The sequence below is a fragment of the Mobula birostris genome, chromosome 3, assembly GCF_030028105.1.
Source record: "Mobula birostris isolate sMobBir1 chromosome 3, sMobBir1.hap1, whole genome shotgun sequence".
Taxonomy (NCBI): domain Eukaryota; kingdom Metazoa; phylum Chordata; class Chondrichthyes; order Myliobatiformes; family Myliobatidae; genus Mobula; species Mobula birostris.
In genome coordinates this window covers 35,523,269-35,550,290 of record NC_092372.1, presented here as the reverse complement: position 1 = coordinate 35,550,290, position 27,022 = coordinate 35,523,269, and the positions used below count along the sequence as shown (strand labels likewise).

Genomic DNA, 27,022 nt, shown 5'->3' with positions numbered 1-27,022 from the left:
TGAAAATTGCATTTCTGGTTCCAGTGTTTTCCACACAAACCACATTGTTCTTTACTGATTTCTGGTTTTATACAGCGTCTTGCTCTCATCATGATTACTCTGAGAATAATTTTTGCCACGTGGCTCATCAGGCTTATTGTATGATGTAACACACATTCTGTTACTCCCTCTTTCTTTGGAAGTGTGATGAACACTGATTTACTTAAATCATTAGGTATCTCCCCATGATCATAGATTTCATTTGCTATTTCTGTTATTTTCTCTGTTCCAAAATCTTCTAAGGCCAGTATCATTTCAGCAGCGATGTTGTCTGGACCAGTTACTCCGTTATGTTTTGTTTTATTTACGGCTGCTCGAATTTCTGATTTTAGAATGCTAGGTCCCTCAAGATTCTTCTTTATGTTCCGTTTTTCTCCTCTTTGGTCTTCAAAAGTTCTTTTATATATTCTGTCCATCTGTTTAGGATTTCCTGTTTGTTCATAATTAAACTGCCATCTTTTGTCTTGATGCATCCACTTGCTGAGCAAGGTATTTTCCCCGTTAGTTTTTTAATCTTATTGTGCATCAACTTTGTTCCAGGGTAATGGGTTTGTAGCATTTCTATCTCTGAGCATTTCTCATTTAGCCATCTGTCTTTAGCTTCTCTGCATTTTCTTTTTATTGTCTTATCAAGTTGTTTGTATTCTTCGCTGTCTCTTAGTTTGATGGTCTGTTTTTGTTGCATCAATTGTATTATATCTTCAGTTATCCATTTCTTCCTACTTTTCCATTCTTTTCGTGGGATGGTTTCTTTTGCAGCTTCAACCATGGATTCCTTCAGTGTGTCCCAGGAAGATTTGCCTCCTTCATCCTGCAGCAATTGAAAACGGTTTTTCACCTTGAACTGTGTATTCTGTTTTCAGATGAGGGTTGTTTTGTAGTTATTGATAATCCAGTGGTTCTGATCTTTTTGGTTTCTTTAATTTTCTCATCTTTATTTTCATTTTGCAAATGACTGGTATGTGGTCGCTTCCACAGTCTGCTCCAGGGTAGCTTTTAGATTGAGTTATCGAGTTTTTGAATCTGTTATTGATTGTCATGTAGTCGATTTCATTTTTGTTGTTCCCATCTGGGCTTCTCCATGTCCATTTCCTTCTTGGATGTTGTTTAAACCAAGTGTTGGTGATTATCTGATTGTTTGTTTTACACCGTGATATAAGCTTTTCTCCTCTTTCATTTCTTTCTCCCAATCTCTGGTCTCTAACAATATGGTCTTCTCTTCCCTCACCAACTTTTGCATTGAAGTCGCCCATGACTATGATGGCTTCTTGTGATTTGCATTCTTCTAGTGCTTTGTCTCGGGAGTGGTAGAAGGCATCAGTTTCTTCCTCTGAGCTTGCCATTGTGGGTGCATATACTTGGATGATAGAGATGTTGTTTTGTTGTCCCTTTAGTTCGATTAGCATCATTCTGTCTGAGATATGCCAGTATCCTAGCAGGCTCTTGGATGTTTCTTTGTTTAAGATGATTGCAACACCCTTATCATGTTTATCTCCACCAGAGTACATCATCTTTTAGTCGTCTGATTGGAATACTCCAGTGCCTTTCCATCTTATTTCACTTAGGCCTAGGATGCTGACTTCTAGCCTCCTCATTTCTAATTTTACGGTTTCTAGCTTACCAGCTTGGTGCAGCGTTCGAACGTTCCAAGTGGCAATTCGCAGTCTCTTGTTCTTGCAGACAGTAGTGGTATGACGATCCAGGCTCACCTGTCTGTTTACATGACATCCCGTACCGAGCGAGGTGTCCGCACTATTTGGAAGTGGGCTGCCATTTATGCTGTTGTCTTTTACATTTGTGTGTGTATTAACCATGGTTGTACTAGGGATAAAATACAAGAAGTAGCTTCCCCTTGCTTACTTCCGATGCAGTGTCTTTACAAGATGGGTGACCCTGACCATTGTCCTATTAAAAGGATCTACTGCTCAGCGTCTGAGAAGCAGGAACCATCGATTGTGTTGCTCACAACTTGCCTTGTGCTTCATCCACCACCTGCAATCCGTGGCTTCACTGTAACCCAAGTAGGGAGGCTAACAGGTGCTACACCTTGCCTAAGGGTGACCTGGAGGTAGCTGTGGTTAATGGTAACCTCATTACCCAGAGCAAATGCTCCACAGTCGAATGTAGTTTATCCTCATACCCAGGAGAGAATACTTAATGAATACTTCAGTTTAATGCTTACCAGGGGAGGGAATTTGATGAATGTAGCATCAGTATAGAACAAGACGCAGTAGGATCAATAAGTACTGGAGCCAGATGGAGTATAACCCAAGTGACTGTTGGAAGAGATTGGTAGGTGTGGACAATGATCTTTCAGAACATATTGGCCACTGGAGGAGTACCAGAGGATAAGAGAATAGTGAATGTAGTTTCATTGTTCAAGAAATGTAATTGGGATAATCTTGAGAATTATAGACCAGTGAGTGATGGGCAAACTATTGGAGAGGATTCTAGCAGACAAGATTTACAAACATTGGGAGAAGCATAGCATAGCCCAGAATGGATTTGTGAAAAGCAAGTTGGACCTCAAGCCTGGTTGACTTTTAGTGGGAAATGACAAAATATTTTTGAGATAGAGCAGTATATATGGTGTAAAATTCCTTACTAAAATCCATATGCAAGGTTCCCTATGGTAGACAGCTTCAGAAAGTCGTAAGGGATCCATGGAAACTTGACTGTACGGATTCTGTATTGGCTTGCCCACAGAAGGCAGATGGAGTGTATTTCTGCCTGGAGGTTAGTGACCAGTGGAGGTCCATAGCGATCTTGGTGGTTTTTAATAAAGGACTTGGCTGAAGCAGTAGAAGGGTGGGTTAGTAAATTTGCAAATGACACAAAAGATGTTGGTGTTATGGATATTGTAGATGGTTGTCATAATTTACAGTGGGACATAGGACAGGATGCAGAGCTGGGCTGAGAAGTGGTAGGTAGAGTTCAATCTGGAAAAGTCTGAAGTGACACCCATTGGAGGGTTGAACTTGAAGCACCGTACAACATTAATGTCAGGATTCTTAGAAGTATCAAGAACATGAAATGAACAGTCTTTTAAAGTGTGCCCATAGGCTATGGGAACAGTTCAGAGATGTGGCAAGTAAAATTATCCCCTCGGGTTGAGGGGTAATAACTGCTCCTGAATTTGAAGCTCCTCTACCTTTTACCTGATGGCAACAGTAAGAAGAGAGCATGATCTAGGTGGTTGGAGGGGGGTGTCCCTGATGATGGATGCTGCTTACCTGCGACAACACCTTGCGTAGATGTACGCAGTGGCGGGAAGGGTTTTAGCCATGATGGACTCGGCCATACCCACTACTCTTGTAGGATTTTCCATTCAAGGGCATTGGTGTTTCTATACCAGGCTGTGCTGCAGCCAATCGATATACTCTCCACTACACATCTATAGAAATTTGTCGAACTTAGAGGTTCTAAGGAAGTAGAGACACTGCTGTGCTTTCTTTATAATTGCACTCACTTGCTGGGCCCAGAGCCCATTCCTCCGAAATGATAACATCGAGGAATTTTTAACCCTCTCCACCTCTGATCGCCTTGATGAGGACTGGCACATGGACATCCTAGTTTCTTCCTTCTGAAGTAATAATCATCTCCTTGATCTTTCTGACATGGTGAGAGGTGGTTGTTATGGTACCACTCAGCCAGATTTTCAATATCCATCCTCCGATTTATCACCAGCTTTGATTCAGCCAACAATAGCGGTGTCATCAACAAGCTTAAATATGGCATTGGAGCTGTGCTGAACCACACAGTCATAAGTGCAAAGTAAGTAGAGTAGGGGCTAAGCACACAGCCTTGTGGTGCACCTGTGCTGATGGAAATTGTGGAGGAGATGTTCCCAATCTGAACCAAATGGACTCTTACTGCTACTTGAGCAGGTTTCTAACCCCAGTAAATTTTTCACTGTACATATCCATTCGTCTATATCTCTAACTCTAACCAGAGTAGACTAAGGGCTATTTGTTTCCCTTGAAATCCAAATATTTGCTATCGTTTCTGCATTTTGTTCCTAAATGGAACAAATTCTCGTTTGAATCCATTTACTCCAAATAAAAAACATTACAGTGTAAATCTTTGTGAAAGCTACATTTTCCAAGGTTTTGTGAAACATATTTTGAATTCTACTGAGATTATCTCCCACATCTTTCAAACCACATGTTTTATTGAAAGGGAGGAGCAGTATGTGGGAAACTTAGATTAGCTTTCCTTTAAAGGAAAACTTGCGGAAAGACTGATTTACAATGCATTTTCCTCCATTTCTTCCCCTCCAGCCACTCGTAGTTAAATCATCTCATTTAGGATGTCCACTCTATCTCACCCAATGTCGCTATTTAAAAAAAAAACTCCCATCTACAAAAAAGTTTGCAGGTGTTGCCACTAAAAGTGAGCAGTATCTCAAATAATGATGAGTCAGAGTGCAGGAGGGAGATAAGGAGCCTGGTGTTATGACACGACAACAGCCTTTTCAATGTCAGCAAATTAAAAGAGCTGGTCATTGACTTCAGGAAGGGGTTGGTTTATTACATATTTTGTCACTCATATTTTCCGACAATCTGAAAAGTTAACTCAACCAGATGATTTTCAAGATTTGTGATCTATAATACCTAGGGCTTAATCTGGTGGCTGTTTTCAAACTTTCCGTATCTCCCTCTAGAAAGGAGGATGCTATTTAAGCTAAGAAGCTGATTCACCAATTCATCTTGATGGCCTTGTCTTGATTCCATGATTTAGTTACCAGATGGATTTAATTTTAACACTCAAGTGATCTTGTTGGGCCGAAGGCCTGTTTCTGTTCTGCACTTTCCTATGACTCTATGATCCAGCATTTAAAATCTTTTGGATTTGGACTGCCATATTTTAACTGTCTTTCATATGATTAAATGCTTCCTGCATTTCTTTGAATTGGCATAATTCTGTTACAATTAACATTTTAAAGACTTCATTTAGATAATCTCTTAATCATCTCAACTCTCTGGAATATAACCAAAGTGAAGTGAATAATTAAACCAGTGTTTAAACTGTAAAGTTCTAGTGAATATTCCTCCTTACACGAGTGCGACATACCTCCAGTGAATATTCCTCCTTACACAAGTGCGGCATACCTCCACTGCCAAAATATTGTTCTCGCAGATTTTCATGCAAAACTAAATTCATTTCTTATGTTGGGATCTTTCAATTGTTTTAGGCAACTGAATCGTCACTTAATACTTAAATTGCAACCTTCTCCTGATGAGTATGTTGATCATTTACCGTATTTGTGTGCAGGCTTTAGTCAGTTTGTGTATTCAGTCTCCTAATTTAAGTGATGCTGCCTGACAGTATTTCCAACATTTTCTATTTTATTTCAGACTTCTAGCACCTGCACTTTCTTTCATATGGTTCAAGAACAATGAATGATAACAGGCTAGAACAAGAGGATGAGCAAAGCCATTTAAATATGTAAAAATCAAATACTGTAGATTAAATCTGAAATACAAATAGAAAACACTGGAAGCACTCAGTCAGGCAGCATCTGCGGAAAGAGAAATGGAGTTAATGTTTCAGGCCAGGTATCCTTCATCAGAATGACATCATACTCTGTCATATTTTAATTCCTGTCTGATAACTTTATTTGCTACTGCAGACTTGAAGATTCCAAAATTGATTGTTAGGGCTCAGCATAATTGCGTGTAACCTCTTTTGGATAAAGTGAAGGTATTCTAAGAAGCAGAATAACGCTATGTAAATCTAAATTGAAGCTCTTAAGAGCCAACTTTTAAAAAAATTAATACGGAACTAAATTTAAAAATCACATACATGCAATATCAATTCTTCATTTTAAATATGTATGCCTTAATGGTGTTTGTTATTTAGATGTTATATTGTACTTGATCAAACAGATTATGATCTTGAAAATGTATCAAATGAAACTAAGTAACAGGAATTAGTAGTAAAAGTAGTGAATGATAAAAAAGATTAAATGAAAGATATTGAAAAAACAGTATTTTTCAGAATTAAGTTAATTAACACTTCAGAGATTTTGCTTGTATTTCAGGAGCAGATAAAGGTTGGGGCTGGAGAACTGGGAGCAGTTAGATATGGGGAGGGGGTTGTGTGCAGCACAGGAAAGCCAACCCTGTAGATTTAGCATTATTAAGGCTGAGGTGATTTTAGTTTTATTCAAAGGTTTATTAATATGGTAAATTTCTAAACTAGCAGTAAAGAAAAGTTGTTGTGTTCTTTAAATGACTCTGCTTTTGATAATTTTATTTGATTACTTTAGTAGGTTCTACATTTTTCAGCAATTACTAACGGATAATGTAATCCTTCCAAAATGAAATGTTCTGTCTTTAACATGTGTATAATCCAGGCCAGCTGGTGGCCTAGTGCAGTGGTCCCCAACCACCGGGCCGTGGACTGGTACCAGGCCACAAGGCATGTGCTACCAGGCTGCGAGGAAATGATATGATTTGGCGATATGAGACGATATGAGTCAGCTGCACCTTTCCTCGTTCCCTGTCACGCACTGTTGAACTTGAGATAACCTACCAAATAACACATAAAACCTAAAATAACACTAACATATAGTAAAAGCAGGAATGATATGATAAATACACAGCCTATAGAACGTAGAAATAATGTATGTACAATATAGTTTCACTTAACAGAATCGGGAAGATTAAGCCAAAACCGATTTGTAGAAAAAAAAATTGACATGTACACGTCATGTATGCGCATGTCATGTATGCGCACACAGATGCCGGCGCAAGGCTTCATGGTTATGGTAGTCTTTCTCGGGGTAAACACAAGTGTCCCGTATTTGATTGCTACTTTTGTCCCTTATTTGGGAGTGAGAAAGTTGGCAACTCTACTTGAACACCCCCCCCCCCCACCCCCGTCGGCTGGTCCGCAAGAATATTGTCAATATTAAACTGGTCCGCGGTGCAAAAAAGGTTGGGGACCCCTGGTGTAGTGGCATCAGCGCTGGACTTCGGGGCGAGAGGTCCTGAATTCAATTCCAGCCGGCACACTTGCACGCTCTCCATCTGTGCTGGGTTAAGAGTTGGTGATCTCTTTTTTAAAAAAAAACTCACCCAACAGAAGGCAATGGCAAACCACTGCTGTAACTTGCCCTCATACACAATTTCCCAGTACGTCAGAGTGGCGTGGATGGAAATCGCCCGCTAACCAGAAAATCCGGATGCAACATACTGAAGCACCTTCAATAACTCCAGAAGACCGAAGTTGGGTAAAATACTGAAATGATTTTATTCGCTGTACAATATGACCTCCATGGTGAGTGTCTGCCCCCGGACTGAGGGGGAGGGGCAAGGCGAAATACCTTTATACAGGAATCTGTGGGAGGAGCCACAGGGGCAGTCAGCAGAGGGGCGTGTCCAGACAGTTAACCCAGTTACCACATATATGTGGTTTACCACACATACCTTTCTTATAATCCAGGTACCCTCTCTGTACTACTGCATTTATTGTCATATAACATGTTGCTCTCAGTTAAGAAAGTCAGCAGAGGTTCTATTTGTTTTGGTAAAAATTATGCACACTGTATGACTACTCAGTTATCTCCTTATTTTCACTTAAAATGAAACATTTCATGTGTATGCAGTGAACAAAATGACTATTTCATCTCTGACAATCAAAGTAATAAAATGAGATATATCTGAAAAATGTGAACAATACTCATTTCAAGATAGCTTCTCAAGATTTTTTTCTTTAAGATGTTCTACAAAGACCTTTGATCCAACCGATTATAAAATTCCGATTTATAATTTCAGATCACTCTTGCAGCACTTGAGAGCGCCTGATTGTCTGATGCCAGACTGACTCGTGTATGTATGCCAGATCTAAGCCATCTGGAGGCTACTTCATCAAATTTAGATAGATTATAAAATGCTATCATGAGGAGATTTTCATCACCTTTGGAAGGCATGGTGCTGAACCTTAGATGAGAGTATAATTGAATTCATATGGACCTTTCAGGGAACATGTCCATTTCACATATTGGTATGACATTGTATATTCAAGTGGAATAAAAGTTTTCTGGCATCATTAGAATTCTTCACAAAGTTATTGGTTCTCCTACTGAAAATCATTATCTTGTGTATGTAAATTGAGTCTTTGAAGTCAAGGGCAAATGTTTTTATGAGGTTGTTTCAAAAGTTCTTTTACCACATAATTTTTCAACTGAGCTGTAAACAACTCTTTCACAATCTGAAACTATAATTTCATGAATCTTGTGTATTAAACTGTAAATATAAGAAAACTAAAATAGAATTACTTTATTTTTCCTCCAGTATTCTCGGGTGCTGCTGGCATTTCAGTGGAGAAAAAGTCATACCCATTTAAGCAAATTGCATGTTCCAGTGATGGTGGAAGTTGCTCTGCAACCATCTAGTATCTATCGTTGTGAAGATGGATTTGCCAAAGTAGCTGATAGCACTAAAACTATTTGGAATTTATTGTACCAAGAAAGTCGTGTGGCACAGCCTACGTTCAGACAAGGCAATCATCAGAATGTTGTAATGGTAAGTTTAACCAGGCAACTGAGTTGTTTAGCCTGAACTATGATGAGATTATGAAAAGTCATCAAGCTCTGCTTTTTCTCCAAGCATGTTTGCTTCACCTGCTAAGCACTCCTGTTTCGTTTTCAGATTTTCAATAGTAGTGGATATCCATAATTTCTGTTTGACTTTTCTTCTGCTTCATTGACAACTTCTATTCCTGTCACTCATCTACTGAATGTTCCATCACCTCACTCCTTTCTCATCTTTATCTTTTACCCTTCAGGAACACATTGGCCCCAAACGTTCACTTTTTTTTTCTTTTAAAAGATTCTCATGTGTTGGATGTAGATTTGTCTGTAATTAGCTGCTCTGTTTATTTTTGCCAAAATTTGCCTTATGGCAGTGAGATTGAACGTTCACTGCACGATTTGAATTTCCATACTTATCACTTTTCATAATTACATAGAATCATGGTGCCACAACAACAATCCCTCATTCAATGTCAGCTGATTATCAACGACAGGAGAATGGAAGTGGAGAGGGTTAACAGCTTTAAATTCCTTGGTGTTGACATATCAGAGGATCTGTCCCAGGACCAACACTTAAGTGCCGTTACAGAGAAGGCACGATTGCCCCCTGCTTTCTTAGAAGTTTTCAGAAAATTGCCGTGTCACCAAAATCTTTGACAAACTTCTATGAATACAGAGTGGAGAGTATTTTTAACTGGTTGCATCACAGCCTAGTATGGAAACACCTATGCCCAGGAGTGGAAGAGGCTGCAGAGAGTGGGCATGAAGTAAGGAAACCTGAGGTCCCATACCTCCAGATTCAGGAACAGTTATTAGCCTACAACCATCAGGCTACTGAGCCAGCGTGGAGAACCACTCTGAATTCGATGACCTACAGATCCATTTTTCCAATTCATGTTTTCAATATTATTTGCAGTTTGTCGTCTTTTGCACATTGGTTGTCGGTCTTTGTCTAAGTATGCTTTATCATAACACTCTTATTTTTTTTATGGAAATGTCTGCAAGAAAATGAACCTCAAGGTAGCATGTGGTAATATACGTACCTACTTTAATAATAGATTTACTCTGAGCTGTGAATCTTACAGAGATGCAATCACTATCCCCAAAATCTCTCCCACAGATATATTACAGTATCTACTTGTCCAGTATCACATTATAATAGTCTAAAATACTTTTTGTTAAATAAAGTGCTTTTAAATACTTTTTTCAATATCAGCCATTGCAATTAATTTTAAAAGTTTTTACTTTAAAAGTATCTATATAAAAGGAAAAAATGACAATCCAAGAGTGTGGGTGTTTGAAACCCAGAACAGAATGGAAAATGGAAAAAAAAAACTTAGCAGGTCAGGCAGAAGAAAACAGTTAGTAGTTTGGGTCAATGAAAATCCATTAAAATATCACTGGGCAATGTGAAATTGGGAACAATTGAATAGCTCCAGTTTAAAAACTAGAAGGGTGACTTTTTATCCTGGAAATTCTATGGAGTAATGGGGAAAAATGACAAATTATTTTAATGCAAACAACAGGAATTCTGCAGATGCTGGAAATTCAAGCAACACACATCAAAGTTGCTGGTGAACGCAGCAGGCCAGGCAGCATCTCTAGGAAGAGGTACAGTCGACGTTTCAGGCCGAGATCCTTTGTCAGGACGAAGGGTCTCGGCCTGAAACGTCGACTACCTCTTCCTAGAGATGCTGCCTGGCCTGCTGCATTCACCAGCAACTTTGAAATTATTTTAACTTTTCCTTTGTTTTTAAGCTTTCAAAGAAGATTATTCTGTTAGGAATTAATCCAGTCGAGCTAATGGTGAATATGAGCTAGACTAAACTGTCCATTTCCACAGTGTATTGATTAATAAAAATGTAATTATTTGCAGAGTATTCATCTTATTTTTGCTGTCTTCTAAGATCCTGGCCCTGAGCTGAGTTTCAAATTCTATATGCTGCCCAGCAGAGAAAACCACTTGCATCACTTTTCTTAGCAAGTGGGATTAAGGAAAATCCCAAGGCATGTTACAAAAACAAGAGTGCAGCTAGTTAGAGATAAGGAGCACTCAAGGATAAAGGAAGGAATTTATGCCTGGATCCAGGGGAAGGGGTAAGGTACTAAGTGAGTACTTTCCATTAATATTCAAAGAAGATAGTGAGATCATTGTGGGGTACGTTAATATTCAAGGACATACTGCTACCAAGAAGGTGGTGCTGTTTTATCTTTAGGCTGTGATGGGAGCTATTCCAGGTTATTGCAAGAAGCAAGAGGGAAGATTGGGCCTTAACAGAGATATTTCTATCTTTTGTAACTGCACATACGGACAAAGGCTGGAGAAAAGCCAATGTTCTTCCTTTTAAGAAGGGCAATGGGAATAATCTAGCAAATTATAGACCAGTAAGCCTTACAACAGTGGTAGAAAAGCTACTTGAAAGGATTCGTATGGATAGAATATAGTTGCATTTTGGAAAGCGTGGGCTTATTAGGGATAATCAGCTTTGTGTGGGGCAGGCCATGCTTTATGAATTTGATTGAGTTTCATGAGGAGGTCACAAAGATGACTGAGAGTACGGTAATTGATGTTGTCTGCATGGAACTTAATGTTTTTGGTAAGGTCACCGATATTGGGCTGATCCAAAAGATTAAGATACATGGAGTCCAGTGAGATTTGATAAATCAGATTCAGAACTGGCCTTGCAATGGAAGACAGAGGGAAGTGGCAGAATAGTATTTCTAAAACCAGCTATCATCTGTAGGGATCAGTGCTGTGACCTTTGCCTGTGATGCATACAAATGATTTGAATAAAACTGTAGATGAGTTAATTTGCAGATGACGTGAAAAAGGGTTAAGAGTTATGGTAAAGATTGTCAAATGATGTAGCAAGATAAGTCAGTTACATGTATGGGAGAAGAAATAGCAGATGAAGCTGAATACAGGAAGTGTGAGGTATCACACTTTTGAGAGCTCAGATGTTAAGGGAAAGTATAAAGTAAATGCAGGTTCAGATTCATTTATTTATCTTGTGTATCTTGGGAGCATTGGTAGACAGAGAAATCTTGTGGTGCAAGTCAAAACTCCCTGAAAGTGGCAAGTCGGGTGTAGGGTGGTGAAGGTGATGTACAGCCTGAAGCAAGTACCTGCATTGGTCGGGGTGTTGAGTATAACAGTCGGGAAGTCATATTACGGCATAGATTAAAGATGAGGGGGGCTCAGTTTAAAGGAGATGTGAGAAACAAGTTTCATTTTACAGAGTGGTAGATTCTTGGAGTGTGCTGCCAGCAGGGATGGTAGAAGCTGTGGTGTTTAAGACCATTTAGACAGGCACATTAACAAGCAGCAAATAGAGTGATTGTGGATAATGTGCAAACAAATAGGGGTTAGTTTATTTTGGCACACAAATAAAGGTTCTTTGTCCTGATGAAGGGCCTCGGCCCAAAACATCATCTGTTTATTCCTCTCCATAGATGCTGCTTGACCTGCAGAGTTCCTCCAGCATTTTGTGTGTGTTACTCTGGATTTCCAGGCATTTGCAGAATCGATAGGAAGAGGTACAGTCGACGTTTTGGTCCGAGACCACCTTCCTACCGATCTCCCTCCTGGCACTCATCCTTGTAAGCGGAATAAATGCTACACATGCCCTTACACTTCCTCCCTCACCACCCTTCAGGGCCCCAGACAGTCCTTCTAGGTGAGGCAACACTTCACCTGTGAGTCAGCTGAGGTGACATACTGCGTTCGGTGCTCCCAATGCGGCCACCTATATATTGGTGAGACCCAACGCAGGCTGGGAGACCGTTTCGCTGAACACCTACGCTCTGTCCGCCAGAGAAAGCAGGATCTCCCAGTGGCCACACATTTTAATTCCTGGTCCCATTCACATTCTGATATGTCTATCCACGGCCTCCTCTACTGTCAAGGTGAAGCCACACTCAGGTTAGAGGAACAACACCTTATATTCCGTCTGGGTAGCCTTCAACCTGATATGCGTGAACATTGAATTCTGTAACTTCTGCTAATGCTCCACCTCCCATTCATACCCCATCCCTTATTTATTTTTATTATTTTTTTTTCTCTTGCTCTCTTTTTATTCCCTCTGTCCCTCTAACAATAACTCCTTGCCCATCCTCTGGGCTCCCCTCCCCTTTCTTTCTCCCTAGGCCTCACATCCCATGATCCTCTTCCTTCTCCAGCCTCGTATCCCTTTTGCCAATCAACTTTCCAGCTCTTAGCTCCATCCCTCCCCCTCTTGTCTTCTCCTATCATTTCGGATCTCCCCCTCCCCCTCCCACTTTCAAATCTCTTACTATTTCTTCTTTCATTTAGTCCTGATGAAGGGTTTCGGCCCAAAATGTCGACTGTACCTCTTCCTACGGATGCTGCCTGGCCTGCTGCGTTCACCAGCATTTTTTATGTGTGTTGCTTGAATTTCCAGCATCTGCAGATTTCCTCGTGTTTGCAGATTCTCTTGTGTTTATTTTGGCATCTTTGTTGGCACAGGTATCATGACTCAGTGACGTCTATTCCTCTGCTCTTCGCTTTAGTGTTTTCACCCCACCACCCTGTATTGGCTTCGTAGTCTCCACACTTTAATATGCTTTCTTAGCTAGCAAATGGAACACAATACATGACATCTAAATTTCTAAAATGGATGGCAGCCATATCTTAAGATTAGTATCTTTCTATCCTGCATGGCATTGAGCTTGTAAGCTTACAACTTCTTCTCCTAGCTTGACAACTTGCACTGAGGTATAATGTGTCACTCTGTGAATCATATGTTCAGTGGACCAGCTGTTCATTTAACTATCAGTTCTGTAAATTTTAATGTATTTTCATGTAATCTGCTCTAGCCCAAGAATCAACCTTAACATTTCTTATCCTTAACGCTTGCTCTTCCCTAGCCACCATACTAATGACCATCTTCCACTGCTTAACAATGGCTACAATTTTTGGAAATTCATGGCTTGGTCATTTCACCTTTACAAATTCTTTTCCAAATGTGATGTATGTTCAAAATTGTTTTTGTTTAAAGGGTTTCATTCATTATTTTAAAGCTACTTGGAGCTTTTTTTTTTTGCCTTAGAGACATAGAAAATAGGTGCAGGAGTAGACCATTCGGCCCTTCGAGCCTGCACCAACATTCAGTATGATCATGGCTGATCATCCAACTCAGAACCCTGTACCTGCCTTCTCTCCATACCCCCTGATCCCTTTAGCCACAAGGGCCATATCTAACTCCCTCTTAAATATAGCCAATGAACTGGTCTCAACTGTTTCCTGTGGCAGAGAATTCCACAGATTCACCACTCTCTGTGTGAAGAAGTTTTTCCTCATCTCGGTCCTAAAAGGCTTCCCCTTTATCCTCAAACTGTGACCCCTTAATTGAAATACCCTGGGACATGTGCAAAGTTGAAAGTGCTATGTAAATTCAAGCTGCTGAACAGTATTTTTAGAACTTTTAGTGGAGTGGGGGATGGTAGGAAACTTTATCTGAATGATATTGTAAATGAATTTACTTTAAATATTTAAAGGATTTCAGTTCATTGGTTAGATCTGTGTTTTGCTAGTGAGGCATTTAAACTTCATTTAACTTTCCTTGCATGCCTGTTGTTCTCTCCAATTTAGACAAGGAGCCTTAAAAGGCACTTAATCACAGCCTTTGCCACAGAGTTCCAGAAATAGAAGTTATTAGTCAGCTGGAAGCCAATTCCAGTATCAATTTAAATCTAAATGTGCCATTGTTGATTAACTGGACACTGTCAAATTGTGCAAAAGTACTGCAGTTGTCTTTTAATTCCAAATCCGTTTGCATTATCAGTACCACATGGAGAAAATAAAAGCAAGCCAAGCACTTTTTTTCCCCTAAATTGGTGAAAGGCCAAAGAAGACACAACTTTTTTTCAGCTTCACTTGCTCTCAAATTACAATTTGCTGGATATTGCTGCTAATGATGGGAGGACATGCTGTCAATCTTCTGTTTATTGGCTTTTGGTGTTATTTTGGTTGATTAATTTATTCATCAATGGATTCTGTTTATTTTATTGGTTCGTTTCCTACTTGTGTAGATGCTCAACAATTTAACCCTTAAAAATACAAACTTTTTTCTCTTTTTCTAAGTATGAAGTTTCATGTACTTTTTGGGTACAGATGAGAATCAGTGTTTTGTTCTGTTTCTAGTTCATAACTGTAAAAGTACAGTGGGATTTGACAGTACCTTAGTTTAATGTAGTGGCATTCCTGAGTGACTGATGTCCAAATTGGTGCTCTTCCTAAATTCTGGTTGCATGATGTGGTGCATTTTTAACATTCTGTTGCTATTTTAGGCCTCTTGAATCTCACATCTCTTCCCTAACACATTATAATGCTCGATTTAGAATGCAGTTAGTCTTTTTTTTAAATTCTTTTTGAAATATTCAGCTACTTTTGCTCTCTCAATCATTTTCTTTGTCTTCTAAAATGCTTGACAAATCAGCTAAATAAAATATTATGTTTGGGATCAGAAATTGCAGAACAAGTGAAATAGATGTTTATGATGTACTACATTGTAATGCCCCTTTTTCTCTTAAAATGTGAAACAATTTGATTTACAGGGAAATGAGTGATCTAAGTTTCACTGTAATGCTGGAAGAAAGGGAAATGGTTCTGTAAAGCTTATCATTAAAATTAATCACTAATTGTGAGATATTTGGCTAAAATGGGCAAAATCCTATTTCACTAAGGAATGTGTGTACTTGGTGCAGGCAATATTGACTTCTCGGAAAAAAGAAAGATTAATGGCATTTTTTTGTGCTTAAATAGTATTTTCTAGCATTTGAAGATCATTCGGTTTTTGCATGTAAGTCTCTCGCCCTTTGAAGAGCAGTACGGTGGTGGAACAGGCCCTTTGACTAATGATGTTTGTGCCAACTATAATGCCAATTTAGATTGCTCATCTATGTGCCTAAAGATTATATTCCTCAATTCCCTGCCCACTTGTGTAACTGTCCAAATGCCTCTTAATTATCTTTGCAGATTTTACTTTGTTCAACTGTTTTTAAAAAAATGCTGTTAGTCGGGTTATAGTGTGGCAATTTTTCCCCTTTTTAATGCAAAAGGGAAGAAGTGCATGATTTTTTTTCGAGAAATTTCAAAATACTTTAAAACTCATACCTAGTACCGGGAATAGTCACTTGTGCAAAAGACACAGTTAGCTAATCTTTCTGGCGTGAGTCAGCGCAAACAATCTATTTCAGGAAAGTTATCATCACCATAATTGCAAATGTAGTGGAGAGCATAGTTTAAATTGTATACTGAAAGTAATTTTTGCTTCAAATTGCATTTTAAAGAATTGATTTGGTACTATTATGGCAATACAATTATGAGTTTTGAGACTTGTGATATCCTATAATCACTGGGAATTATGGCTAAATATGTATTTATAAAACAATTGAAAATAAAAGTGCAACTGTAAGACCCTAAGAAATACAGTGAGCCATTAAGCCCGTTGAGTTTGCTCTGCCATGCTATTATGGCTGATTTAGAATCCTCAACCCCATTCTCCTGCCTTCTCTCTGTAACCATAGATGCTCTTTTAATAATCAAGAACCTATCAACCTCCACTTTAAATGTACCGTATGACTTGGCTTCCCCAGCCGTCTGTGGCAATAAATTTCACAGATTCATCCTTCTCTGGCTAAAGAAATTCCTCCTCATGTATGTTCTAAATGAATGTCCTTTTATTTTGAGACTGTGCCATCTGGTCCTGGACTCCCCCACTATTGGAAATGTCCTCTCCATTGCCATTGTATTCAGGCCTTTCAATATTTGATAGATTTCAATGAGATTGCCCCCGTTCTTCTGAATTCCAGTGAATATAGGCCGAGAGCCATCAAACCCTCTTCATGTGACAAGCCATTCAATCCTGGAATCATTTTCTTAAACCCCCTATAAACTATTTCCAGTTTCAGCATGTCCTTTCTAAAATGATGGGCCCAAAATTGTTCACAGTACTCCCAAGTGAGGCCTCACCAATGCTTTATAAAATCTCAACATTCTATCCTTGTTTTTATATTCTAGTCCACTTGAAATTAATGATAACTTCACATTTGCCTTCCTTACCAAAGACTCGACCTGCAAATTAACCTTTACAGAATCCTGCACAAGGATTCTGAAGTCCCTTTGCACCTTTTTTTTGTTTTTTTTTCTCCATTTAGAAAATAGTCAATCCTTTCATTTCATCTCCCAAAGTGCATGACCATACATTTCCCTGCGCTGTATTCTTCTTCTCCTAATCTGTCTAAATCCTTTTGTAGCCTCTCTGCTTCCTCAGAACTACCTATCCCTCCACCTATCTTCATATCATCTGAAAACTTTGCAAGAAAGTCATCAATTCCATCAGCCAAATTGACATAAAACATAAAAAGAATCATTGCCGACACAGACCCCTGTGGAACACCACTAGTCAGTGGCAGCCAACCACTGCTTTATCTGTGCTGGAATATTTCCTGTAATACCATGGGCTCGTACCTTGCTAAGCAGCCTCATGTGGCATCTTGTCAAAGGCCTTCTGAAAATCCAAGTACACAACATCAACCAATTCTCCTTTGTCTATCCTGCCTGTTATTTCTTCAAATAGTTCCAACAGATTTATTAGGGAAGATTTTCTCTTGAGGAAAGCATGCTAAGGCCTATTTTATCATGTGCCTCCAAGTTCTCTGAGACCTCTCCTTTAATAATCAACTCCAACATCTACACAACCATTGAGGTCAGACTAACTGGCCTATAGTTTCCTTTCTTCTGCCTCTCTCCCTTCTTGAAGAGTGGTGTGATACTTGCAATTTTCCAGTATTCTGGAACTATTCCAGAATCTAGTGATTCTTGAAAGATCATTACTGATACCTCCACAACCTCTTCAGCCACCTCTTTCAGAACTCTGGGGTGTACCCCATCTGGTCCAGGTGACCTATCTACCTTCAGACCTTTTAGTTTCCCAAGAGCCTTCTCTCTAGTAATGGCAACGCAACTTCACACACTTCATGACACCTGACACCTGGAACTTCCACCATACTGCTAGTGTCTTCCACAGTGAAGACTGATGCAAAATACTTATTCAGTTCATCTGCCGTTTCCTTGTTCCCCATTTCTACCAACCCAACATCATTTTCCTGTGGTCCAATATCTACTCTTACCTCTCTTTTACACTTCATGTAATTTGTAGGCCACATCCTTACTACTGTTTAGGGGTCTGTGCGCAACTCCCATCAGGGTCTTTTTTATCATTGCAGTTCCTTAGCTCTATCCAGAATAATTCAACACCTTCTGACCCTATGTCACCTCTTTCTAATGACTTGATATCATGTTTTATCAACAGAACAACACCACCCCCTTATTGCATTCTTGCCTGTCCTTTTGATGTAATGTGTATCTTTGGACATCGAGCTTCCAGCTATAATCTTCTTTCAGCCATGATGCAGTGATGCCTACAGCACTGTGCTACAGTGTAACTTAGTCCATACCTTCAGTCCTGTATTCACCCTTTTCAACTTTCTCCGCTGTTTACACTACAACTCATCCACTTGACTGCAATTTTGGCCCATCAACAGCCTCTCCTTACCACACATTGTCTCTGAGTCAGCTACCTCAACTTCAGCACTATCATCCGCCTTTCCTACGATACTTCTTGCATTGGGCTATGCCCAATGTTGCCCTGATGTCAAATGTAGTTATTTTCAGCAGGTGGAATTAATTGAGTTCTGAAACAACAATATCATATTTTAGAGCAATTCTCATGCTGAATGGAGAATGTTGGATACGCACAGCATTTATGGGAAAGAGAAAAGCAATTAGTAGTTGAGATCAATGATCAATCAGAACTCGGAAATGTTAGAAATAATTTAGAGACCAGGAGGAACTCAATTACGCAATTGTTGATGCTGCAAGCTAAAAGAGGGTGGCAAAAGCTAGTAAATAATATAATCTATGTCTGGAGAAGGTGAAGGAAGGAGAAAATGAAAGAAATCCCAAATGCCGTAAGGAAGAGGGGCAAATGAATAATGCATGAAAAGTGAATAGAAGACTTGGCAGATTATCTAATTTTTTTTTCTGATTTTGAAGTTAATGTTGAGCTTTTAAAGCTGGGATGTGCCAAGTTGCAAGATGAAGTTCTGTTTCTTGAAGCTTTGGAGCAGTGTAGAAGGTTAGAGACAAATCAAAGTGCTTTGGAAGAGAGATGGTAGGTAACCAGAGGTTCTGGGTCGCTCTTGTGGACTGAACAAAACATAACCGCTTTGCCAAGCACACTGCTGATAACACCATTTCATTAACACAAACTGCAGTTAATAACTTGGAAGAAATGAAAGTAAATCACTGCTTCATCTGGAAAGTATGTTTGGGCTCTGGTCATCAAAGAGGTAAAAAGATGGGTGTGGCGTCTGCTGCATTTTCATGAGGAAATGCTGTAAGAAGAGGATGTATTATTGTTGGAGATGGAAGAATGAAGAAGAATATCACAGTGGGAAAACAGTCCTTTGGAATGTTGTGTTAGGAGAGGAAGATTTGTTGATTGTGTCATCACCTTGAAGGCAGAAGAAATTACAGATATTTCACTGAATATATTGGAAGGTGTGGAAGTAAATCATGCTTGTTCAGATTGGGTAGAGAAGTGGTGAGAAAAAGAAGATGTAATTGAGATCATTGCCAACTATGGTGAAGAGGAAACTGCAAATGGGAAAACAGGAAGCCTTATTGCAAACAAAAAGTGAGAAATAGTTCTTCAAAACTGGGGGGGTAGCAGTGGGGGGAATGAAATAGTCAAAGTAGCTTTCGGAGTCTGCGGACTGAGATGTTTGAGTGAATTCCAAATCAAACATTGAGTAGGTTATTGGTGGGCAAGCTCTGTTTGACAATGTTGTGTACACATTTCACCATTTCGCTGCCATCAGATTATTACATCAACTTGTTGGTAGTTGAGAGATGTTTGGATAATAATTAACCAGAATGGCATTTTCCTATTTTTATTGGTTTTATTGACTGGAAGTACTTGAGTAATTTTTGCCTTGTTGGATAGGTGCTTGACTGGAGCTGTCTAACTCTGAGTGTACGCAAAAAAAAAAAAAAAAAAAAGTATTAAGGGATATCGGAATCAGAATCGAGTTTAATATCACTGGCATACATCATGGAATTTGTTGTTTTGTCCCACTGTATTTTGTAATACATAATACAAAAAAAAGCTGTGAATTACAATAAGAAAATTAAAAGGAAACACATGGATGAACCAAGAGATTCATAGTCGGTTGAGGCATTCAAGACAAGTGATCCAGAACTACAAGTCCAGCTATGAGCTATGAACTATGGAAAACTATCCTAAGAGTGGTGGGGGGGGGGGGGGGGGGGAGGAAAATAAAAAAATAATTGAGGTTAGAGACAGAATCAGATGCACAGCAACTTTGGCAGGGTTTGCAGACCATTGCTTCCTGATGTTCAGTTTTGCTGTGTAGGAATGGCAGGGATGCTTCACTCCCTAATGAGCTCAACACTTTTTATGCATGCTTTGAAAGGGATAATAAAACTACACCTGTGCAAATCCCCGCAGCATCTTGTGATCTGTCTTAGAGGCCAACATCAGAGTATCTTTCATGAGGGTGAAGCCTCGCAAGGCATCAGCTCTGATGGTGTATTTGATAGGGCTCTAAAAACCAGTACCAACCAACTAGCAGGAGTGTTCAAGCACAACTTCAGTCTCTCACTGCTGCAGTGTTTGCAGTGTCCGAGAAGAGAAGGGTCAGTGGCCCTCACATTTACTGTGCTTTGAGAGGTTGGTCATGGCTAGAATCTACTCCTGCCTAAACAAGGACCTGGACCCGCTGTAATTTGTCCATCACCACAATAGGGCTACAGCGGATGCAATCTCACTGGCTCTCCACTTGGCATTGGATCACCTGGGTAATAGTAATACTTGTATCAGGCTGCTGTTTATTGACGACAGCTCAGCATTCAACACTATCATGTACCCTCAGTTCTAATCAAATTGCCCAAAACCTGGGCCTCTGTACTTTTCTCTGCCATTGGATCCTTGACTTCCTCACCAGGAGACCCCAGTCGGTGCAGATTGGAAATAATATTTCCTCCTTGCTGACAATAAACAGTGGCACACCACAAGGATATGTACTCAGCCCAGTGCTCTGTTCCACTCAACTCTACACCCACAACTATTGTTGGCAGAACTTCAAGTGGAGACAAGGAGGCAAGCAGGAAAGAGATCAGCTGGTTGAGTGGTTTCACAACAAAAACATTGCACTCAACATCAGTAAGACCAAGAAATTGATTTTAGACTTAAGGAAGGGGAGGTCAAGGGACACAATAAAGGATCAGAAGTGGAAAGAGATGTTGACACCTGGGAACTTGAAAGTGCTCACTCTTTCCACTTCTGATACCTCAGTGAGGACTGGTGTCATGGCTGAAGTTGCAGCAGGATGTTGAACATGTACTCAGGTTACCTTAGTGGGCTGAAACAAGCTCTACTCACAAACTTTAAAAAGGCAAACACAAGGAAATCTGCGGATGCTGGAATTTCAAGCAACACACATAAAAGTTGCTGGTGAACGCAGCAGGTCAGGCAGCATCTGTAGGAAGAGGTACAGTCGACATTTCGGGCCGAGACCCTTCATCAGTACTAACTGAAAGAAGAGATGGTAAGAGGTTTGAAAGTGGGAGGGGGAGATCCAAAATGATAGGAGAAGACAGGAGGGGAAGGGATAGAGCCAAGAGCTGGACAGTTGATTGGCAAAAGGGATATGAGAGAATAATGGGACGGGAGGCCTAGGGAGAAGGAAAGTGGGGGTGGGGGAAGACCAGAGGATGGGCAAGGAGTATAATTAGAGGGACAGAGGGAGAAAAAGAAGAGAGAGAGAGAGAATATATATATAAAAAATAATAATAAATAAATAACAGATGAGGTATGAGGGGGGAGCTCCTGATACAGCCTTCTATATATTGGCGAGACCCAACGCAGACTGGGAGACCATTTTGCTGAACACTTATGCTCTTTCCGCTAGAGAAAGCGGGATCTCCCAGTGGCCACACATTTTAATTCCACGTCCCATTCACATTCTAATATGTCTATCCATGGCCTTCTCTACTGTAAAGATGAAGCCACACTCAGGTTGGAGGAACAACACCTTATATTCCATCTGGGTAGCCTCCAACCTGATGGCATGAACATTGACTTCTCTAACTTCCGCTAATGTCCCACCTCCTCCTTGTACCCCATCCGATATATATTTTCCTTCTCTCTCTCTCTCTCCCCTTTTTCTCCCTCTGTCCCTCTCACTATACTCCTTACCCATCCTCTGGTCTTCCCTCCCTCCCCCTTTCCTTCTCTCTAGGCCTCCCGTTCCTTATCCTCTCATATCCCTTTTGCCAATCAACTGTCCAGCTCTTGGCTCCATCCCTCCCCCTCCTGTCTTCTCCTATCTTTTTGGATCAACCCCCTCCCCCTCCCCCTCCCCCTCCCGCTTTCAAATCTCTTACTAACTCTTCTTTCAGTTAGTACTGACGAAGGGTCTCAGCCCGAAACGTCAACTGTACCTCTTCCTAGAGATGCTGCCTGACCTGCTGAGTTCACCAGCAACTTTTATGTGTGTCTACTCACAAACTTGTTGCCTTTTTCATGACAGTCCAACAATCTCCATTCAAGTGAATATATACTTGAAACCTGTGGCAGGTGTGTAATTATAGTCATACATCAGGGAGTAGTCATAGTATAGTCATAGTCATACTTTATTGATCCCAGGGGAAATTGGTTTTTGTTACAGTTGCACCATAAATAATAAATAACAATAGAACCCTAAATAGTTAAATAGTAATATGTAAGTTATGCCAGTAAATTATGAAGTAAGTCCAGGACCAGCCTATTGGCTCAGGGTGTCTGACCCTCCAAGGGAGGAGTTGTAAAGTTTGATGGCCACAGGCAGGAATGACTTCCTATGACACTCAGTGCTGCATCTCGGTGGAATGAGTCTCTGGCTGAATGTACTCCTGTGCCAACCCAGTACACTATGTAGTGGATGGGAGACATTGACCAAGATGGCATGCAACTTAGACAGCATCCTCTTTTCAGACACCACCGTGAGAGAGTCCAGTTCCATCCCCACAACATCACTGGCCTTACGAATGAGTTTGTTGATTCTGTTGGTGTCTGCCACCCTCAGCCTGCTGCCCCAGCACACAACAGCAAACATGATAGCACTGGCCACCACAAACTCGTAGAACGTCCTCAGCATCGTCCAGCAGATGTTAAAGGACCTCAGTCTCCTCAGGAAATAGCGACAGCTCTGGCCTTCTTGTAGACAGCCTCAGTGTTCTTTGACCAGTCCAGTTTATTGTCAATTTGTATCCCCAGGTATTTGTAATCCTCCACCATGTCCACACTGACCCCCTGGATGGAAACAGGGGTCACTGGTACCTTAGCTCTCCTCAGGTCTACCACCAGCTCCTTGGTTTTTTTCACAGTAAGCTGCAGATAATTCTGCTAACACCACGTGACAAAGTTTCCTACCGTAGCCCTGTACTCAGCCTCATTTCCCTTGCTGATGCATCCAACTATGGCAGAGTCATCCGAAAACTTCTGAAGGTGACAAGACTCTGTGCAGTAGTTGAAGTCCGAGGTGTAAATGGTGAAGAGAAAGGGAGACAAGACAGTCCCCTGTGGAGCCCCAGTGCTGCTGATCACTCTGTCGGACACACAGTGTTGCAAGCACACATACTGTGGTCTGCCAGTCAGGTAATCAAGAATCCATGATACCAGGGAAGCATCCACCTGCATCGCTGTCAGCTTCTCCCCCAGCAGAGCAGGGCAGATGGTGTTGAACGCACTGGAGAAGTCAAAAAACATGACCCCCACAGTGCTCGCTGGCTTGTCCAGGTGGGTGTAGACACAGTTCAGCAGGAAGACGATGGCATCCTCAACTCCTAGTCGGGGCTGGTAGGCGAACTGGAGGGGATCTAAGTGTGGCCTGACCATAGGCCGGAGCAGCTCCAGAACAGGCCCTTTGACCCACCACATCCATGAAAACCATCAAGGATCCATTTAATACTTATTTTTTAATTAACCTTGTGCATCTCCTTGAGTTTCCCTAGTTGTAACCTGTAGGATCCAAAAGCGGATACCCCACCATAAATGCTTATGCTCATGGAAATGCTCAAAGTAAAGTTACTATATTGTGTTTTAATTGTGAATATTATCTATTAATTAAATGCTACTATGCAATTTTCTTTTTCAGATGCTATGTCAGAGGGAAATCATAAGAAGTACCATTGGTTCAACTTCATGAGGAATTACTCAGACCATTGCAAACTAAATATTTTTTTCTGTCCTCGGATTTCAAAGTTTTTGTGGTGTAAGATACGACAGTCCATGAGGCACATGCATCTGGAGACTTCTCAGAAAGAGCAGTCCAACAACTTGTCTCGGCAGGCTACAAGCCATGCAGATGGGAGCTTCCAAGATACACCAATGAGCGACTATCGCTTGGACTCTAGTGATGTCATCCCTGAAAGAGGAATTTTGGCAGGGTATAGTGAGAACGAGGTTAGAATTCAAAAAGTGTATCAGCTTTCAATATTTTCTCACCTTTCTAACTCTTCAAATAGCTTGGAACAGAAAAATTGCAAACGGAGTATTAAAAGAAGTGTAACTGAACTTCATCCAGATCTTGAACTTGAACTCAATCAGAAAAGAATTCACCTGCATTGCAAAAATTCTGCCACGTTGACTGAAAATTTAAATGCATCTCATTGTGGAGTTGATGATAGTCTTTCTGAAAAAAACATAGAAAAGGCAGTTGACTATACGGATCAACAAGATGTTAGCTTCCATGATGAAGAACCAATTGTGCATGGTTCTGCACAACATTTTTGTCACAGTGGTTTGCATGTTATTGAACATAAAGACTTCCAAGACAGTATTTTGATCGAAGATGGTGAGACAGGCACACCTAGAAATAAACTGGTGCCAATGACACCAACCTCCGAGAAAGAGGTTCAGCCTATTACCAACACTGGACTGCTATCATCTGAAAAAACACCTTCCTCTTTAGGACACTCAAGTACAATCTCTGTTAGATGTACAGCAAAACGAAAGCTGCTATCACCAACAAATGCATTAGGGAAAGATTTGTGCTTAGGAGACGAAACCCCCTCTGTTGCAAAGAAATGTAGGATTCAGTTAACTAATTCCATCCCAGTTTCTTGCAGAAGTACTGATGCCAAAGCAGCACCTTTCTGGAATCACTTACTTCCATCCTCAAGAGATGCAGCCAAGGTTTGTACTGACTAATATTTCATTATTAGACGAGCTATTGTATTTTTAATGGAACTTGTATTTAAGTGCATGAGTTAATGGTCCGCAAATGCTTATAGCATAATCTGCAAATAAAGCCCTATTCATTCTTTGGTTTTGGCAAAAATGTCATTCCCAAGTGAAGAAATGCAACTTTAGCACATAATTTTCTTTGGTTCTCTTTTCTTGATCTGGGTATTGGTTGCCTGGATTTATCAAAGCACTATCTACTTGATATATGGGCCACATCAGTAAATTATATTACCAAAACCAAGCAGCATAGAATTCTAAAACTGAATCCACATAGATTTTCCTTGACAGAAATGTTCAGTTGTTATGGCAGCAGTCACTTGAATTGCAGCAAAACTGGAATGAACTCATTAACTGATGAATGATATCTAACAAGAAAAACCAGTTGAACAAATATCACTGCAGAAGTACAAATTTCTCATTTTAAAAAAATCTTCCTATTGTATCAAAATTTTCCCCACAATAAATACAATTTATGCACCAACCATTACATCTGTCGTCTTTCTGAGACTTTACCCAAACACTGAGGATATTACCCAAACACTCAGATTGTATACATATTGTTCTGTATACATGTACAATATACAGTCAGCTATGCAATCGGATCAATACATATTGATAAACCTGATGGCCTGGTGAAAGAGCATACATTCCTCCAAGCTTTAACGTCTCTGCAGAGTTGGAAACATTACATCCTCAAGTTTCTCATCTAGATTGTAAATAGTTGCAAACCAAACTCTGATTGCATCAGAGGAGATCTGCTTGATAAAAAAATTATCATAATGAGATTGATAATTAATCCTGTCTCATTAAACAAATTGAGATTTAAAATTATTCCTTGATAGATTGCTTAGAAAACCAGCCCTGAATGCATTCAATAAGCTCCCCAGCTGCATTTGTTAACTAGATTTTTTTCAGCTTGTAGGAAGACTGAATCACCACCCCCTCCCCCCCCATCCATATCCCACTCCAAAACATGATTGTGTTATTACTTTTGGTTACATTACCTAATTTGTTTAAAGTCTGCAGTCAGATAAAGATCATGTCATTTTAGATTTTTACTTTTCTTTTACCTGACTTTTTTTTTAAAAGATGATACAGTTCAACTCAATGTTCTCTTCCATAACCTACTGCTTATTGTCCACTTTGCTTCATGGCCATGCTATTTTCTGTTTCTGTGAAGTAAAGTGCATAACTTTCCATGCCTTTATTCCAAATGCCATTCTTTTTATTTTTCATTCAAAATCCTAATTACTTTCTAATTGTTAAATATTTTGGGGCGCCATGTTTCATTGGAGTCTGTTGCAACAAAAATCCACCTTCATTTTAGAATTAGAATCAAAATTTTATATTCTTACAACCATCTCACAACATGAGAGAGTTAAAAATCTTTATGTTGCCTCTCCGTCGATGTGTACAAGCAATAAGGAAGGAAAATGTGCAAGGATATTACCCAAACACTCAGATTGTATACATATTTGTTTTGTATACATGTACAGTCATATACAATGTACAGTCAGCTGTGCAATCAGATCAATATGTATTAATAAATCTGATAGCCTGGTGAAAGAAGCTGTCCCATAGCCTGTAGGTCCTGGCTAATGGTGTGGTACTATTTGCCAGATGGAAGCAGCTGAAACAGTTTGTGGTTGGGGTGGCTGGAGTCCCTGATGATCCTCTGGGCCCTTTTTCAATTAATTTTAATAAATTCAATTTTAAATAAATGGGAAAAAATAGGAAAGGTAATGAATAGCAATTCGTTCAGAGGGTTGTTAAAAGTTGGAATACTTGATCTGAAATGTGATAGAACTAGATTCTGAAGAAAAATTTGAAAGGCAATATGATACAACAGGGTTATTACAAAATTTAGAGCATAGGTTAAATTGGACAACTGTTTTAAGGACCCAGTAAATACCAAAGACTGCCACCTGTACTCAGTTCCATCATTGTTTTTCTCTAATGCCCCTGTAAAGTGCATTATTGATTTCCGAGTGGTCTTGCCATCTCCAGCATATGTTACGCCCCTTCACTAGCTCGCTCCTTGTCCTCAGGTGTATGTTAAACCTCTGTGCGTTATCCTTCAATAGAAATACTCTTCGGCATGAAATGCATT

The 27,022-nt window shown here is 40.0% G+C and overlaps 1 protein-coding gene across 7 annotated transcripts in view; it reads left to right on the top strand.

Moving 5' to 3' along the window:
• The window catches only part of atosb (atos homolog b), a 126,267-nt gene that overhangs the window by 80,909 nt on the left and 18,336 nt on the right, over positions 1-27,022 (top strand). For all 7 annotated transcript variants that reach the window (XM_072252476.1, XM_072252477.1, XM_072252471.1 and 4 more), the window contains 2 exons: positions 8,340-8,570; positions 23,822-24,861. In XM_072252476.1, the coding sequence (XP_072108577.1) occupies positions 23,827-24,861 (1,035 nt within the window). In that variant the 5' untranslated portion in view covers positions 8,340-8,570; positions 23,822-23,826. The remainder of the gene's footprint in view (positions 1-8,339; positions 8,571-23,821; positions 24,862-27,022) is intronic.